The sequence below is a fragment of the Phoca vitulina genome, unplaced genomic scaffold (assembly GCF_004348235.1).
Source record: "Phoca vitulina isolate PV1807 unplaced genomic scaffold, GSC_HSeal_1.0 scaffold97, whole genome shotgun sequence".
Classification (NCBI taxonomy): domain Eukaryota; kingdom Metazoa; phylum Chordata; class Mammalia; order Carnivora; family Phocidae; genus Phoca; species Phoca vitulina.
The window spans coordinates 1,050,120-1,068,661 of NW_022589800.1; the positions used below are offsets into that span (position 1 = coordinate 1,050,120).

At 52.2% G+C, this 18,542-nt stretch overlaps 1 protein-coding gene across 3 annotated transcripts in view; it reads left to right on the top strand.

The window, feature by feature from the left end:
- The window catches only part of KCNJ10 (potassium inwardly rectifying channel subfamily J member 10), a 32,393-nt gene extending 15,509 nt beyond the window's left edge, over nucleotides 1–16,884 (top strand). For 2 of the 3 annotated variants that reach the window (XM_032397177.1, XM_032397176.1), the window contains exon 2: nucleotides 10,506–16,884. In XM_032397177.1, the coding sequence (XP_032253068.1) occupies nucleotides 10,506–11,645 (1,140 nt within the window). In that variant the 3' untranslated portion in view covers nucleotides 11,646–16,884. Of the gene's footprint in view, nucleotides 1–9,284; nucleotides 9,576–10,505 lie in introns of those variants that run through there. The other variant, XM_032397178.1, reaches the window with a different exon arrangement.
- Nucleotides 16,885–18,542: the final 1,658 nt, after the last annotated feature.

Consider the following 18,542-nt stretch of genomic DNA (forward strand, 5'->3'; position numbering starts at 1 on the left):
GTGTGCTCTGAGTGGGGCGAAGGGTGGGGAGGCAGGTGCATCAAAGAGTCGGTGCCCATCTGTGGCATGCACCAGGAAGTCATCCTTGCTCTAGCTGGGGAGAGAGGGGACCCCCGAGATCCCACCTCCTGGGCAGTTCTCTGCAGGAATATGGTTTCCTTCTTGTAGGGGAACAGGAGACGCTGCCTGGGGGTCGGGGCAGAGGAAGGGGCAGTGCTCCTGATCAGCCCACTCTGACATGCAGGGGTGCTGCCTGGACCGAGGAGAGCAGCTGACATGGCCCCATCTCTGTGTCCCTCCCTCTCTTGACCGGAAAACACACAGAGGGGTCAGAAGGGCCAGACAGGGGTCACAGGCTCCCAGGAAATGCTTTGAAGGCTTTTATCCTTTCTTTTGATCAGACTATGAGAACTTTCCAAACGTTGACACAAGGGAAGAAAAGCCTATTCTTCCCTGGGCCAGGGCCTTGGTGTCAGGCCGAGGCCAGAGGATGGGAGGGATGGGGAAGGAGCCCGAGGGGTGGCAGACAGAGGCAACAGTGACTCAGCTGGAAAAGCAGGCCCCCGGACACACACACACTGCCCTCCTTTCCCCACCTCAAGATTTGTGTGCATCTGGCTCTCTTTCTATTTGTTTATTTTCTCTGGGGCAGGACGGGAGGGAGATTAATGAATAAAGGCATCCTGTCTGAAAGAACCCCAAACCCAACTCCATTCTTCTTCCAGCCTTGGAGGGCTTACATAACCCGGGACACTTTTCTTACTGGCCTCCCTCTCCTACCCGGCCCCCTTGTCCTCTCCCCCTGTCTCCTTAAGAACACCTGGAAGCCCAGAAAAGTTTCTTTTCAGGCCCCAAAGCAGCAGATCTCCTTGGAAGCCTCCAGGGTCACTATTCAAGTTGGAGTTAGTGTCCAAAGAAGAGATGATATGTTTGGGGACAGGAGGCTGAGTGGCCATTTCCTCTCTCCCCCAAGGGAGGGGGAGGGCTGCACATGGGGTCTTAAAGTGGGAAGGGACCTTGATAATCCTCCAACACAGGGCCCCCTAAACCCACCCCACAACTGGTCCTGAAAGGCAGAGGGGAGGGAGAGCTACCCAAGAAGATACAGCGATGAGCCGTAATGGGTCACACAGTGGACATCCTTGAAATCGGTTTTGTTTTCATTCTACTCTCTCATATGTTGTTTGTTTCACATGAAAATAAGATCTTCCCTCAAAGTCTTTGAGGAAAATTGATATCACAGGAAAAATACATTACCCTGAATCCTATGGCTTGGAGTCCCTCCTGGCACACTCGTTTGAGAAGTGGACTGAATACAACGCCCTTATGCCACCATTAAGGAAATAGCGGCCTGATGGGCTGAGACGTTGCTCGAGGTCACTGCTGGTCAGTGGCCCAGCTGAGTCTCGCACCTAAGTCTCCTGCTTCCCCGTCCGGCCCCCTTCCCAGCAGGTAACGCTGCCTCTTAGTTCCTGGCAGGGTCTTAAAAGGTCCCGGTGGCCGATTCGCGCACGCCGTCTCCAGAATGCTGCTCTCTGATGGGCCTGGCCTCGGGTTCCGGGGCTGATAGTGCTCAAAGCCCTCCTTTTGTGTACAGGGCTTCCCCGACACACAGCACCGGGGTGCGGTGGGCAGTGACCGGCACAGAGCCAGCTGGCCCCACGACTGCCTGTTTCTGTCCATCTAGTCATTTACGCACACGCCGCAGTGGCTGGTTGAGGACCGCCTCCAAGCCTCACCCGAGTGGACTGGTTCACAGCGAGAGTGGGAGCCCCTCCGGTCCGGGAGGAAACTGATCCCATTTCCAAACCCCTAAATCAAAAGGCTCTTTTCCCGAGGGAAGAAGGGGGTGAACAGGAGGCTGGGGGGCTTAGGATGCCTCCACCGATGCAGACCCCTGGGCCTGGGGGTGTAGACGGAGGACAGGAGGGCAGAGTGTGAGAGGGAGTTCAAAGGTCAGCGCTGTGATTAGCGGGACAGCACGCTCTGCCTGCGTATCACCGTCTTCACAGAGCGGGATCCGGGAGGCTGAAGGACAATCCATTCAGACGTGGGGGAGTGAGCAGGCCACGAGGAAGGGGACAAGGACGGAGGGGGTAACGTGCGTTAGTGTGGGCCAGCACCAAGTACGAGGGGGGCAAGCAGGCAGCGCAGACGGAGGAAGAGGTGGGAAGACAGCTGGGGACAGAGTCCGAGAAGGAAATGGGGACAGGAGGGACATGCCACGCAAACCTAGGAGAGGGGACAAGGGGATAAAGCAAACACACAACAAGAGCATCACTGCCAGTCATGAGATGCTCTCTGGGCGTCAGTGCTGCTGACATGTCCAGCCCGGCCGGCCCCGGCTAACCTCCCAGCAGGTCGAGGTGTCACCTTCTCTGGTGGCTGAGTGTGGAATTTGCTCAGTGAAGGCAAATTCACTGTAGTATTAGCCTGAAGCTCGAGGAGAAAGGACTTTGGAATCCAGCCAAAGGGTACTGATCTGGGCTCTGCTGCTGGTCAGTTGTGTGGCCCGGGCTCCCCGAACCCCGGGTTCGTCGGGAATTGTGAAGGCAGAAACTCTTCTATAGACTCATCCCGACGATGAAATGTGAAGTGCTGGGGGGGGGGGGGGGGGGCCCGCCCCCTCTGTCTCCTCCCCTTTCCCTGAATGGAAGGTTAGGAAGAGGAAACAATCTACAGCCAAAAAAGGAAAATCACCAGCTAGGGCCCCATGGGGGGAGGCAAGGCCCCGCCCCTCATCCCTGCAGGAGCCTAGGATGCCCCGCCCACACCCTACACCGTGACTGCTGCCAGTCCCCCTCATCTGGGGACCCAACCTTTAAACACAGGAGGCTGGCCACAAAGCAGAGGTGTTGGGGGATGGGAGCACATCACTGTTGTCCCAATTTGTCCTATTAAGGGTCTTTCTTGTGCTCCCAACACTTCAGCCAAAATGAACGGTTCCTGCTCCCTGGCTGGCTCTGGATTTTCTTCAGGCTTATAGCTTCTGCTCATACTGCTCCCTTCCCTTCCTTGGAAGCGCCTTCTCTCTGACCCCCCAGGTCCCCGTCTCCATGTGTCTCAATCTTGCCTAACCTTCAGGCCCAGTCTCAATGCCACCTTTCTCTGTAAAGTCTTTCTCTTGAGTCAGACGGCCAGGTATGCAGCTGGTTGTTTGCTACTGAACTTGTTTCCTGCTCTAAATGGGGATAATACCATTCTTATGGGGTTGCTCCCTGGAGCTAAACATCACCTTTCCCTTTGCAGATTCCCCTAGGACCTCCAGGATACCTCGTCTAGGGTACTTGCCACTTTCTGCCTCTGTTATGGTTGCCTCCCTTACTGGCTTGGAAGGTCCTCCAGGCCAGAATCTACATCTAACTCAACGCCCCAACTCTAGGGTCTTATTTAGAATCTGGCACCCAGGAGATGCTAAAGAAAGTGTCATGTAAATACGTGATCCCACAGCTGAAACTGCACGGATCTTCCTACGGTGGCAACATCACCACAGACCTGGACATCTCTGCTGGTTTGCACGTCTGTTAGTGTTGCTAACTAGTTTGGGGGGTTTCCATGTGTTCAGGAAAAAGAGAAAACATGTAAAAAATCGAGAGAAGACACAGACAAGAAGGACGGATGTGAAGGCCGCAGAGGAGAGGCTCTGGACCAGAGTGAAGTGCTGTCCGGGCAGGATGAGACCCCCCACCCCGCGGGAGGTGCAGTCTGTTCCCAGTTTTCTCCCTTCTGCTCATTCCTTCACTCCTGAAATACTTCTGGAGCACCTACTATGTGTCATACATTCTGCTAATCACATGTCAGGGCCATGAAAATGTATTATGCCTGAATCCTTAGTTCAGTAAGCGTATTTGTAGTAGAAGAGAGGTCATGTGCCAGATCGATGCCCCATAAAACATACAGATGGTGATGTGTGTGTGTGTGTGTGTGTGTGTGTGTGTGTGTGTGTAGACTCAGAAGAGGGAGGTGCTACTTAAGGCTGTGGGGATCAGAGGCTTCACGGAAGAGGGGTCATTTGAACCGGGCTCTGGAGGATATCTTGGGTATGTAGGGATAAGGAGAGAGGGGAGCCCAGGGAGGGAGAGGAGCACAAACGCATGGGTGCGTTCCGCAGGGAGCAGGGAGCAGTTGGTTTGCCAGAAGCTCACCATAGGAGAGAAGAGGTGGGAAATAAGGCTGGAAGAGGGTTTGGAAGCAGATCAGGGAAGGCCATTTATGCCCGATCCTTGATCGATGGTGCAGCGACGTTAGCATGTTTTGAGCCGGGGAAGGTGCCGAGATGGTGACAGTGTAATGAAAAGTGGAGGGTTGGAAGATGGAGGACCTGAGAGGGACACTTCATGGAGTCCCATCACCTCTCCCAGCCTCGGCTTCCTCAGTCAGGAAATAAGGATTCTCCTCTGAATACCTCGTAGGCGTTGAAACTGGATAAAGCCTCGTGGGGTCGTGACATGAGAAGAGTGGCGGTCGCAGTGTCGCAAGGATTTGAGGCGGGAAAGATCGGGCAGGAGCTGCGTGGAGGCTGGTGCGGTGATTCAGCCAAAAGGAGGAAAGGGCCCGACGTCAGGCCAGGAGACTAAGGGAAGAGGCACAGCTCCCGGCATCAGATGGATGTTGACACGAGGAAGGAGAGCCTGGTGGCCCCGGGAGTGTGAGCGTGGTAACCCAGAGGCTGGTGGCCCCGTTAACTATTTAGGAAACCAGAGGGACAGCAGGGAGGAGGGAGGATTCGTTCACGTTCGAGAATGAAGGCAGTGAGAATCAGGACCCAGAGCTCCTTTCAGGCTAGTTGCTCTTTGCTCAGGGTGTGTTCCCTGCCCCTCCAGCCTGACAGGTTGGAGGAGAAGATGCCTCCGCACGGCTCCTGGGAGGGGGTCGAAGCATCCTTTCCAGCCCCTTACCTGGCATGGTCCACCCCAATGCCCACAACCATTTACGAGCTCATTTTCTCTCTCTCCATCCTGCCGCTGACCCAGAGGAGAGCCGGGCTGATGCCCCAGGGACTTGCTTTCTCCCGCCTTCGAAGGAAGTGTTTGTGGGGCCGCCTGGAGCCTGGCTCCCTCCCACGGCGCCGTGGCTCCCCCTGGAGGTCTCCAGAAGCGCGGCATCGCCGGCTCCCGAGCCTCGGTCCAGATGGGCCTGCGGGCGTCATTCCTGCACACTCAGGCTTTAGTAACTAACTGTCCCCGATACTGGGGAGACAGTGGAAGTCCCAGGCCGGGGCCTCAAGTGAAGGGCTCACAGGCGACACACAATGGTGAACACGCCATTGCAAAGCACTCTGATGTTCTAAAATAGGAATGTGTACAAGACCGGGCTTCATAAAGCCACGCTGGGGTGAGGCCAGGGAGACACAGGACACCTGCTATTTCTTGGATGGTCCGGGAAGGCTTCAAAGGGGGCAACTAACACTTGAGTTGCGTTCTGAAAGCTGAGCAGGAGGTCGGCGGGTAGGCACGGAGCAGTGTGAGAGCAGGTCCAAAGGCAGGGAGGATGAAATAGCAGGCTCTGCAGAGCTGGGGTCCAGGGGGCGTGTAGAAAAGCGGCAGGAACAAAGCCAATGAGTAGGCAGAGACCGAACCATGAAGGGCCTTGAAGGCTGTGCTCAGAGGCTTGCAGCTTCTCCTAAAAGCAGTGGGGAGCCATGGATCAATTTAGTCACGAGAGCCCCAAGAGCAGCGTGTCCTTGCGCCAGCGCAGAGCTGTATGCCAGAAGGGCTCCGAAGACCCGTTCGACCTGGAGAATAAATGACTCGTGGGCCCTCAGGGGAAGCTAGGCCCGTCTACAGCCACGAAGCAGGAGGTGAGAGTGCTGTTTGTAGAGGACGCAGGCCGGACGCCCCTGTGGGCATGACCGGCCTTTGTTTCCGAGAAATAGTCATTCGTACAATTCTTAGAGCATGAAGCGGATGGTCTCTGTTTCTGTCTTTTCGCCACGCGGGGGCTGGTTGTGTCTTCAGACACGGTCCCTGCTGTGGGGCTGGGGCGGTTTCGGGGGAAACAGCACCCTCCAGAGGGAGGCGTGCGTGTTCCAGGTGGGGCAGCGCGGCCGGTGTCCGGGGCTGGGGCCGCTCCCTTCCCGGGAGCCCGGCCAGCTTGGGGGCGGGGCGCAGCGGGGGTGGATGGCTCCGACTCGGCCACCGCGGGGAGCAGAGCTGCCTGGCTCTGGGAGGTGACACACCAGCAGGTGCCCAGCTGGAGGCGGCAGTCACAACGAGAGTTCTAGCCGGGAGCCCAAATCTCCAGCGCCACCAATCTGCAGCCCCATGCGGGGCTCTGGAAGCTCCAGGCTGTCGTCCGTGGCTCGGCTGTGATCCTCCCTACAGGGCACCGCAAGGCACTTCCTGAGACCATGAGACCCATGGGGAGGAACCTGGGGGACCCAGAAGCAGTTGCTGTAATTCAAAAGTTCTGGGGGCGCCTGGCTGGCTCAGTCAGTGGAGCGTGCGATCCTTGATCTCAGGGTTGTGAATTCGGGCCCCACGCTGGGTGTGGAGCCTACTTAAAAAGAAAAGAAAAGAAAAAAAAAAAAAAAGGTTCTGGACCAGGAGCTGGAAGACCAGGTTCTGGTCCAACTCTACCACTAATCTGCTTGGGGCAAATCTCCGAACCTGATTCTAATGATGACTTTCGTACTTAGCTCATGGTGTGAGGGTCAAATTACATATTTTAAGAACTGCCATGTGATATATAATCATAGACTATCGTTTTGGGAATGATAAGCAAGCCTTCCCTTGGGCCCCAAGAGCTTCCATTCCTCAAGATATGTGGAATCTTTCCTCTGCACGAACAAAGCTGGGACTTTGATGACGGATCCCCGAATGTCACCACAGGAAGTGTGGAGTGGAGATGGCGCGGAGGGGGCAGGCATCCCGATCGTCCATGAGTGCGGGTGAAAGCTTACAGACAGTCCTTAACCTCCGTCCCAAGCTTTAGTTCCCTCTACAGAATCTTGGCAAAGTGCTTGTCCATCCTGCCCGTGAACCCCTCCAGGGACAGAGCACACTCTACCTTTGGAGAAGCTCTTTCCACATTTGGATGTCCCGATTGTTACATTGTTCTTTGTCATATCAATATGGAATCTTTCTTCCTGTGGTGTGAGCTCATTGGTCCTGGTGGTTCCTCTTAGATCTCAAAGAACAAGTCCAAACCCTTGTTCACATGACAGCCCTTCAAACCAAATATTTGCATGCAGCCACTCGTATCCCTCAGAGCGTCTCTTCTCCCAACTAACTTCCCCATTTCCTTTAGCCGTTTCTTACATGATCTGGTTCTGAATCCTCTCATATCCTGATTGTCCTTTGAGACTCAAAACTGCAGGTACAGGATAAGCAGATCAGAGCAGAATCAACAACCTCCTTATTCTACATACTTTAATTTGCCTAAAGTAGCTTAAAATAGCATTGCTTTTTTGGCAACCAAAATGCATCACACCTTTCTGATCCAGAATTGCTCAGGTAATATTTGGACCCCAATACATACACACATACACAATAACTATCTTTTTTGTTAGAATTGGCTCACCCCTCTGACTCCTTTTGGATCCTAATTCTGCCCAGACCTTGTATTTGCAATCCATCCCTGCTTTGTGTCATCCACATAACTGATGGCCATGTGTCCTATAGTTTTGAATAAAATTAATGTTACGAACATTGAATAGGGTAAGGCCAAAGATAAAGCTCTCTGGTACATCACTAGAAAATAGATGCCAGGCTATCATGATCCACTCACGAATACCACTGATTTTTGTATGTTTTAGTCCCCCAAATCAGAGTAGCATTCTGTACGTTTTTCTCGGTCTTATCCCCAAGGACATAATGAGAGATCTTGTCAAAAACCTTGCATAGATACACTTTATCTATTGCATTTCTCTGACTTGTTTATCTAGTAACCTTGTCCTAGAAGGAAGTTAGTTTAGTTGATGTGGCTTGTTCTTGGTAACCCCCATGCTGGGTCCTACCGATAACTGCCCTTCCCCCAACCTGCCCAAGTACTCACATACTCACAATCTTTTTTTCTTTTTTTTAAAGATTTATTTATTTGAGGGGCGCCTGGGTGGCTCAGTCGTTAAGCGTCTGCCTTCAGCTCAGGTCATGATCCCAGGGTCCTGGGATCGAGCCCCACATCGGGCTCCCTGCTCAGCGGGGAGCCTGCTTCTCCTTCTCCCACTCCCCCTGCTTGTGTTCCCTTTCTCGCTGTGTCTCTCTCTGTCAAATAAATAAATAAAATCTTTTTTTTTTTTTAAAGATTTTATTTATTTATTTGAGACAGAGAGAATGAGAGAGAGAGCACATGAGAAGGGGGAGGGTCAGAGGGAGAAGCAGGCTCCCTGCCGAGCAGGGAGCCCGATGCAGGACTCGATCCAGGGACTCCAGGATCATGACCTGAGCCGAAGGCAGTCGCTTAACCAACTGAGCCACCCAGGCGCCCATAAATAAAATCTTAAAAAGAAAAAAAGATTTATTTATTTGAGAGAGAAAGAGAGAGAGAGAGACAGAGACAGAGAGAGAGGGGCAGAGGGGGAGGGAGAGAGAGAAGCTCAAGTGGACTCCCAGCTGAGCATGGAGTCTGATCTCATGACCCTGAGATCATGACTGACCTGAGCTGAAATCAAGCGTCAGACGTTTAAACGACTGAGCCACCACGTACTCACAGTCTTAATGCTCTATTCTAGAATCTTGCCTTGGGTCAATATCTACCTGTTTGTAGTTTGTGAAATGTATCTTGTTTTTCTTTTTGAAAATTAAAATTATGTTCACTCATCCACAGCTTTGCAGCATTTTCTCTGTCCACTAATAGTTCCTCAGAATCTCTTAGAGGTTTCACATCTTGTCCAGTTTGCGGATCAGATGAGACGGCGTGCTGATCTGTAGACTGTGAAATGGTAAAGAGGCGCAGGTGCTGTGCATGTCGTTGTTGTTTTTAATATGATTGCTACTGCAGAGCACTGAATGGGGCTTTACTTGGGCTCTACATAATAATTCTTCAAACTTCAGAATTATAGAGTTTCCTTTGCTCCCAAGCAGCTAAGGGTTTTGGGAAGTGGATGGCATCCAGGTCTGGCTGAGTGGTCTCACTCAGACAAAAGTTCCAAGTGGGTGGAGGCTGGCAAAACGGGCTCCTGATTGCTTCTGAACATTCCGGGATTCTCATCCATTGGTGATCACCAGCCTAGTGCCTACTTGGGTGGGTGTTTGAATGGGCCCAAAGAGTTTCGTGTTCCAGGTGTCAGATCGTGGGGAAGATGGGGTAAGGGAGCAGTGTGAAGAATGATAAAATTCAATGGTTCAGATTTTTTTGGAACAGAGAATGTGATGAGCCTCTTTGTTCTACAAGGACCAACCACCCGCCCCCTGCCCCCCGAGATCACCCTCCTTCTTCCCAGAAGGTCTGGCCACCAGATCCAGAGTCCAAGGGCTCCAGTGACTGAAATCCTTTCTCTGCTGGAAAAGTACAAGTTACTCCTTGGGCAGGAGTGATGGCACCTTGTAGGAAGCGAGCTGTCTCCTATTTCAGAGACTCGTCCCTCTTTCTTCTATCAGGACGAACAGCAATCCTGAATTTGAGCACGTGCAGACGTAAGTGCTAACTAATATACACGAACTCTCCTACCTCACTCGGTCAAGGTGACTTTGCCACGGCGACCTGGCATTTCCCCCAGTCCTTGGGGAAATGTTCCCGCACCGCCAGGAGGCCTCGGCGTGATGGTTCTCCTTCACCATGGCTCAGCTGTTTTTGCTCGGGTCCTGTCTGTGCTCTTCCCACCCTCACCCCACCACCGGCCCAGACTGAGTTTCCCCCACATGATGCAAATAGATGATGATAGTGATGGTGATGATAAAGGAATAATAGTAATCATAATAAGACATAGTGAAATGGTCTGGGGGCTCAGAGGGCATCTTGAAAGGTAGAAGGATGGGTGGTTTCTGCTGTTTCCTGAGCCAGATGAGTATCTTGGCATCACTAGTGAGTACTGACTTGGGGCTGGGGGAAAGGTGGTGAAATTAAGGGTTTGTGTGTTTTAAGGGGGGGTTGGCCTGGAAAGATTTCAACAGGATAGTCTTTCTTGCTCTGCCATTCATGAGGGAGGGGAGGGATCCTATTTCAGAGTGAGTGATCTTCCCAGAACTGGTTTTGCGGGGAATAGAGACCAGTAGAGCCCTCTCTTCTTGCCCCACCTTCAAAGAACTGTGAGCTTATGACTCTTTCTTTTCTGTGTCTCCCAAGAATTGCAAGTATCAGACTGCATTGTGGTTATTTGCTCACTGAATGTGTCTCACTCACTAGGCTGTGAGTCCTTGGGGCGCAAGGATGATGTCCTTTTTCTTGTTGACTCACCAGGTCTTGCACAGCGCCTGGCAGAGAGCAAGCGCTCATAAACACTGGATAATGCTAAGAACAAGTCCGCGGCACCAAATGGATGTGACTTCCTCCTTCGCATCGGGGGGTGGCTAGGCGTTGGCCAGATTTCTGCAATAACCTCCATTATGCTGTCTTGCTCCCTGCAGATGACGTCAGTCGCCAAGGTGTATTACAGTCAGACCACCCAGACGGAGAGCCGGCCCCTCGTGGGCCCGGTGGTCCGACGGCGCCGAGTGCTGACCAAGGACGGCCGCAGCAACGTGCGAATGGAGCACATCGCTGACAAGCGCTTCCTCTACCTCAAGGACCTGTGGACCACCTTCATCGACATGCAGTGGCGTTACAAGCTACTGCTCTTCTCGGCAACCTTTGCAGGCACCTGGTTCCTCTTTGGTGTGGTGTGGTATCTGGTCGCGGTGGCCCACGGGGACCTGCTGGAGCTGGGCCCCCCCGCCAACCACACCCCCTGTGTGGTCCAGGTGCACACGCTCACCGGGGCCTTCCTCTTCTCCCTCGAATCCCAGACCACCATTGGCTATGGCTTCCGCTACATCAGTGAGGAGTGCCCACTGGCCATCGTGCTCCTGATAGCCCAGCTGGTGCTCACCACCATCCTGGAGATCTTCATCACGGGCACCTTCCTGGCCAAGATCGCCCGGCCCAAGAAGCGGGCGGAGACCATCCGCTTCAGCCAGCACGCGGTCGTTGCTGCGCACGACGGGAAGCCCTGCCTCATGATCCGAGTTGCCAACATGCGTAAGAGCCTCCTCATTGGCTGCCAGGTGACAGGCAAACTGCTTCAGACCCACCAGACCAAAGAGGGTGAGAACATCCGGCTCAACCAGGTCAATGTGGCTTTCCAAGTCGACACGGCCTCTGACAGCCCCTTCCTCATTCTACCCCTCACGTTCTACCATGTGGTGGATGAGACCAGTCCCCTGAAAGACCTGCCCCTCCGCAGTGGCGAGGGTGACTTCGAGCTGGTGCTGATCCTCAGCGGGACGGTGGAATCCACCAGTGCCACCTGCCAAGTGCGCACTTCCTACCTGCCGGAGGAGATCCTCTGGGGCTATGAGTTCACACCTGCCATCTCGCTGTCTGCCAGTGGCAAATACATAGCTGACTTCAGCCTTTTTGACCAAGTTGTGAAAGTGGCCCTTCCTAGTGGCCTCCGCGACAGCACTGTTCGCTACGGAGACCCCGAGAAGCTCAAGTTGGAGGAGTCCTTACGGGAGCAAGCTGAGAAGGAGGGCGCTGCCCTTAGCGTGCGCATCAGCAACGTCTGATGGCCTGGTGTCCCACCTCCCCATCCCTCTGGTCTCCCCTCTTTGGCATCCTGGGTGAGGGCTGTTACCCAGGCTTACGGGGAGTCCCAGAAGCACCCATCCTCCACTCCCTCTGCTTCAACCTGGTGGCCTGTGGCTAGGCGAGGCCAACTGGAGTCCGAGCTTTCCTTCCATTGTCCCCTTCACCTCACCCCACTTCCACCTGATGCACAACTCCCTTACGCCAGGATGGGGGAAGGAGAGGGAAGATTAGGCTGAAGTGACTTAGAACGCCTCAGCCATGCTTGGAGACTCACATTAGGAGGATCACTGCAGTTGGATGGATAGACTCCCCCCACCTCCCGCCACCACCACCACCACCACCACCACCACCACCACCAAGTTCGGTGACGTGAGGCTGGAGCCCCCACCCGCCTCTAATTTCCCACACAGCTAGTTCCCTAAGGCAAGACTCTGACAGTCCTTTTGGGGTCTGTGCCCTTAGAAATATGGGAATCTGGAATTCATTTATCCTGGGTTCTCTACCAACCCCTGTTGAAAGAAGTCCGAGTTTTTCATAGTGTGGTTCATTTCTGCTGGCAAATTCGGACTATAACCTAGAATCCTGGTCTCCAGTTTTCCTCTTTCTATTTTCTCAAGTGGACCCTCTCTTCAGATACCCAGTTCTCTCATCGCTGCCTCTGCTCCCAGAGAATTGAGGCTGACCCAGGAAATCTGAAAGTCACAACCACCACACCTGCACCCATCCTGGAATCCGAACTCCTCAGCGTGGAGTGACTAATGCAGAGCTTTTGTCCAAAACCTGACCCTATTCTGCACACAGCCCTGGGAGGATTCGTTTCCTGGTGACCTGTGGATGGGATGAGCCTTGCCAGTATGTTCCCAGGCCCCACAGAAAGGTCTGGAAATGATGTTCCAGATACTTACAGGGCCCAGAATCCCTAGGAAAGTGACATCAACCCTACCATGCAGGATGAGCAAATTCTCAGATTTCCAGACTGCCGTGTGGAGCCTCTGGGAATTGAGGGTGCTTTATTAGGGTTTGGGCCAGGGCAGAACTCTGTGGCCGGCAGACACAGGCTGTCACCCCTACCTGTGCCCCTCTGACGGTGCAGGCTATTTCATTAGTCAGTGCTGGGAGGGAAGGGGACCACGCCTCCTGGCCAAATAACCTGGGTCTCCCTTAGCCATTCCTGACACTTGGGATAAAGTGGGTGCCAGCCCCATCTCCACTCTCCTCTGCCACGAAGCCACCTTCAGGTGTGTTAAAGGGCACACTTCGGGAGATCAACTTCAGGCTGTTCCTTGTTCCCTGGTGGGGGCTGTGGGAGGGGCCAAGAAGGACATACAGGCACCAGAACTTTCTCTAAAGCCCCAAATCCCAAGAGTGCCTCCTGGTCTCATTTAGGTACCAAGGAACGGTCCCCCTCGCCCCCACAGTGGCTCGGTGTAGAGTCCATGCATGAATCAAGTGGTGGGTTGTTCAGGTGGACTCAGTCGCTTGTTACAAGCTACACACTTACCCAGAACGTGTACGTGCGTCTGCGTGCGGAGCTTTACAGAGAAACTCTCACGGTTCTGAGGATGGACCCATGGTCACCACAAGATCCACATAAGATCCTCTTATGTGCCTCTTTCCTTGAACTTGGCTAACTACGACTTCAAAAGGAAGACCCTTCATTCTTCACTGACCGCAAACCCCACCAACACTCCCTAGCTCTCAAGAAAACAAGAACCAGAAAAACTTGAAAATCCGACACAGAGAACAGAAGCCAGTTTCTGGGCTCTCAACTTTATTCAACATGAGACTTACCTGATTTTTTCCCATGTGTAAAGGCCCAAAGTACTGGAGTGAGAGTGTGTGCGTGCGTGCGCGTACCTTCTTATCCATTAGCAAGCCATCCTCCACTAGCTTCTTCTGCGCACAACTGCGTCCCTCCCGAGGGAAATCCTTTCTCCCTAGTCCCCTGCTGTCGACTCTAGGCCCCCAGACTGCTCAGATTCTCACATAACAGAATGAGGACATTTTCCAACTTAACCTTTTTGGTTCTCCTCCATGACCCCAGACTTTGCTCTAAGCTGCACTTTAAGTCATTCTGTCCTTTTAATACAGCCTGGCTGACCCTCCCTTAATCCTCCCGAGAACAGCGCCCCCCCCCTCCCCAACCGGCTCTTTACACTATGGCCTCTTCCTCGGAGCTGAAATCCTTCTTCGGGCTGTCGGACAAGCTTGAAAATCAGCCAGGTCTGGTGAGAAATGGGCCCTGCAGACTTGGACTGTCAGGAGGGCGCTAGGCACCGATGTTAACGGGGAGATGCCAGATGGGCAAAACAACCGATGGGGGAGGGTACTCAGGGTGTGACGATGACAAAGGGTGCTGCTGAGGGACCCAGTGAAATCGATGAAACCCGAGTCTCCCTTGGACCAGCGGATGAGACGTAGGTGGAGGCTCGGGAAGTAGGACATGGTACATATGGAAGGTTGACCTAAGGAGAAAGAGACAGAGATAATATATATGTAGAGAGATGTATATAGATGTATATAGGACCAAATACACTGAATGTACAGAAGGGAGATGTTAGCGTGGGGGCAGGTATCTTGCTCTGGTTTTGGGGCAGGACTCCCCGGATTTCCAGACTTTTGACCAGTGATCCTGGTTTCAAGGTGGAAGCGAGATAGCTGAGGAGGCTTTCGGGTTTGATGATGGGAGAGGGAGGCATGGAAGCTGCTCTTCCTAAGTGAGGAGACGCCCACTGAGGCTTCTGATAATGCGGGCTGAGGCCCAGGAGGAGGGAGACGGGAGGAGAACGCAGGGGGCGGCCGCTGGGGCCACGGGCATCTAGAACCCACTTCCGCTGCGTGTTCCACCCCCGCGGCGTCCTGTCACTGTAGCACTTTTTTTTTTTTTTTGGTTTTTAAAATAAAAGCACCTTCTGTGTCCTTTTCTTGAAGTACACTGTATGTCTCCTTCCTCCACAGGGCTGGGGGCCATGGCAGCTCCAGCTCGCTGGGGGAAGGCTGTCCAGGAGCTGAGTGCTTCGGTGTGTGGGGGGCACTGATGGGACGCCCCGACCCTAGCTTCCAAACGCCAGGACTGTAGAGGTGTGGGGCTCACGATGGGCCCAAGGCCGAGGCCCGGCCCACTACATGGCTGCAAGCAGCCCAAAAGCTCTCTGTGCCAGAAGAGTCCCAGTCCTGGCACTGGGTTTGTGTGTGTGGGGGGGCATGGCAAACAGGAGGTGGGGGGTTATCAGCTGCCCCGGGGGAGGGTGCGGCTCCATGAGAGGCTTTGGAAATCCTGACTCTGCTCCGCCTCGTTATCCACCACCCATCTCTGCCAGCTAATAAGACCATCCAAGGATTTCCCCATGAAACCTGAGCAAAGAAGCCAGCTATAATATTGCTACAAGTCGGGGATACTGCCCCCTCCCCAAGGCTGCTACCCTGGTCCTTTCCCCTGCTGGTTAACCTAGTTTCTTTGTAACAGGTAACACGCCACCCTTGCTGTAGATAAACAGCTCGGTCATGGCTAGCTCGACCGAAGCACGAGTGCCCGGGGACAGCTTTTCCAGTCACCACATTAAAGACTAAACCAGGTCAAATTTACCTAGTAAAAAAAGACGTGAGCTTGTTTGGTTTATTTTACTTAATTTTAGTCTCTTCAGAATAAGCTGCTGAATAAAATGGACGAATCTCTGTTCTTTACTCCAGCATCTTTTAGAAATAGAAGCCAATCCTAGTATTGGGGCCTGAACCCACAGGCCTACCTAAGAATGGAGGGTCGAGTGAGGCTGAGCTGGGAGGACTGAGCACATGGCCAGGCCCTCCCCCTTCATTGCCATCATCCACTCCCTCCCTCATTCCCGTAGCTCCATCATCAACCTTAGGATCCTTTAGCAAATACCTTTTCACACTGTTTTTAAAGGATTTAAAAAAAAAAAAAAAAGTTAAAACTCAGAAATCTGAGTATTGGTTCAGCTCAATCCCGGAAGTCAAGTTGCTCTGAATCCTGGGCTTCGTCCCTTTCAGCCAGTGATTCACGTGCCCAATTTCCCTTCCATGCTACTGTGCAGACATTCCTTATATATCTTCGAGCCTCTATGAGCCTATTTGTTTCATTGTTGGGCACTTTGCCCCAACATTCAAAGAAATGGATTTCTCTTCTACTCTTATCCATCGCTTACCTGAAAAAGATCTGTTGTCAATATCCAGTCCTGAACCCTCTCTGACAGGAGGTAACACACCCCAGAGTCACTGACTCCTGTTCCCCAGAAATGGAAGGATGGAGGAGCAGGGGGGAGAAAACGGGGTCTCTTATCATCATCAACAGATACTGATCTAACATGTTTAGGAAACACTAGTTTAGGGATGGGTCATAAGACATACGAGATACAGGATACATGAAACATACAGTCCCTTATACTTTGAAGAAACTTGCAAACTTGTGAGGAAAACAAGGTATATTACAAGTCGCACACACTAAGGGCCAGGTATACCATCAACGACACGTTCTAAGAGTGAGACGCCCGTGGAAATTCCTCACGGGGACAGGCACTAGGCAAGGGAAGGTATCGATCTATGAGATCTAGTTAGAACACATTTGACCTAAGATTCAAGAAAAAAATCAGCAAATACTGAGTTCCTATTATGTGGAAGGTACCACTCAACTAAGAAAGGAGGAGGATACGATGCACACCATAAGGGCTTTGCACCTGCTATTCTTCTGTGGAACTCCTTACCGCTTGCCCACCCCAGCCTTGCTCACTCTTACTACGCCCATCTCAGACCAAAACGCTGTTAAAAGCTATGGTTGCACCGCATACCCATCATTCATAGCACTTACCAGAGCAGCAATTGTACTTGTGAATTTACTGGACTAATGTCTGTCTCACTCACTAGACTTTAAGTGCCACGTGAATGGGACTCACGTCAGCATTCGGTCACCAGCAGAGCCTGGCACTTCGCCCGGGACCTGCATGTATGTTGCTCAATAAATGTAGCAGAAGCAAGGGAAGAGGGAGGGAAGAAATACGTCTCAAGTTCACACAGCTAGTACACAGTGCAGCTCGTATATTTGTTAAATACCCATAGAAGATTTAGGTATCATATTTCACAAGGCATGACATGATTGTCAAAAAAAAGAGAACAGACAAAAAGCTCCACTGTTTTCTAAGGGGAGAGAGAATTTCCACTCGTTAAGGTCTAGGGAGAGTTTCGAGGAGTTGAGGTTAGAGTCCAGCACCACAGGACAAATAGTATTTAGGTAAGTGAGAGAAACAGGATTCTCTGTAGGCGGTACGAGGAAAAGTACTGTAGGAAGAAAGCACAGGCATACTATGTAAAGGATGGGTTATAAACCTAGAAGAGAGGGCTTTATAAAGGTGAATAGACTGAAAAGGCAGTGTCATGGAGGGACTGAATATCAGGCTAAATGGTCTATTATTTTTTTTCAATAGGCAGTGGGAGCCATTGAAGATACTTGAGGAAGGAAAGAATCTAATTAAAGTACTGCTTATGAATATCAACCTAGCGGGAGAATTGAGAGACAGGAGACACTAAACCAGTTATGAGACTTTCAAAAGCTTGGGGGAAAGGTAATTGCCAGAGATCCTAGTGTAGTGGAGGTGGTCGGCACATATTATTAAATGGAGCTGTTGAAGGTCTGGACTAAGGTACAGGACACTGAGCATGAAAAGAATTAGGAATAGATTCCAAAGAAATTACAAAGCAGGAAATATAAGCAAGACCTATAAAAAACAAAACCAGGACAGTGACTGAATCAGCCGGTACCCCACAGAAAACAGAGGGTATACTCAAAGAGCTAATACGGATGGGATCTAATGGAGGGATTATTTACAAAGGTGTAGGCAGGGCTAATAAGCCCACAAGGGATGGTGAAGCACCCAGGGCCTCCCCACAGCAGGAAAGCCTTTACCAGGCTTAAACCTGGCGGGATGGTGACTGGAAACTGGTGAGAACTGTAGCCAAGGGAGGGGGCTGTGGCTCCAGTGGAAGCCGTGGCCTTAGGCAGCAAGACTCAGCCGCTGCCAAAGATCTGCTAGCGTCTCCCACTGGCTCATTCTCATGGGGAGCCAGACGGCAGGGAAGACGGGGTGATGCTGCCCAGAACAGGGCAAAAAAGATGGAGAATAGATCTGGAAAGCTAAAGAGAGCAAAACAGTACAGTGACCAAGCTCAAGGCCCTGGCTAAGGATGCTGGGGACAAGCTACGCACGTGTGTAGCTGGCCGTACCAGGGCAGAAGCCTGGAGGCAGCCAGTGAAAGGGGTAATCGAAGGACTGGACGTAATAGCTCAAGAGGTAATGAACCGCTGAGCATCTGAAAAAACTGGAGCTCTTTTGGAAAGAGGTAAGAAAGAGAATCCCTGAGCCCAGTGCACAAGGCTCAGTACGGGCTCCTTAGAGCCTGGAATACTTCTGTCCCACCTAGCAACTGGAAGGGAAGTCGGACCTCCCTGTCCAAGTTATTTTCCTGGACCCCAGTCCCTTCTTCAGTCCCACAACTACTATCTGTATCTCACGCCTTTGACTTCAGTGACCCCAGTGGAGTTTCGTTTCATTAACTGTTTCTTGTTTCCTTATCTGCCCAATTTGGTGCCTCCCACCTATTTAATGGGTAAGCTCTGTAGGGTCCAATGGGTTGAGGCCGTTCTGCCACGCTACCTAAACCAACGCCGCCAGAGGAGCCGTTACTTAGTTACGGACCTTCCATATCCCCTACTCTCTGGGACTAAGCCTCACTTAGCTATCACTGGCAGAGAGAATGATCAGAGCTAGAGTCACAGTGAGAGCAAATATCTGAAAGATTCAGACGAGACCAAAGGAGAGGAGGCAGAGAAAGAAATAAAAATTCACCATCAACATTTTATTTACAGG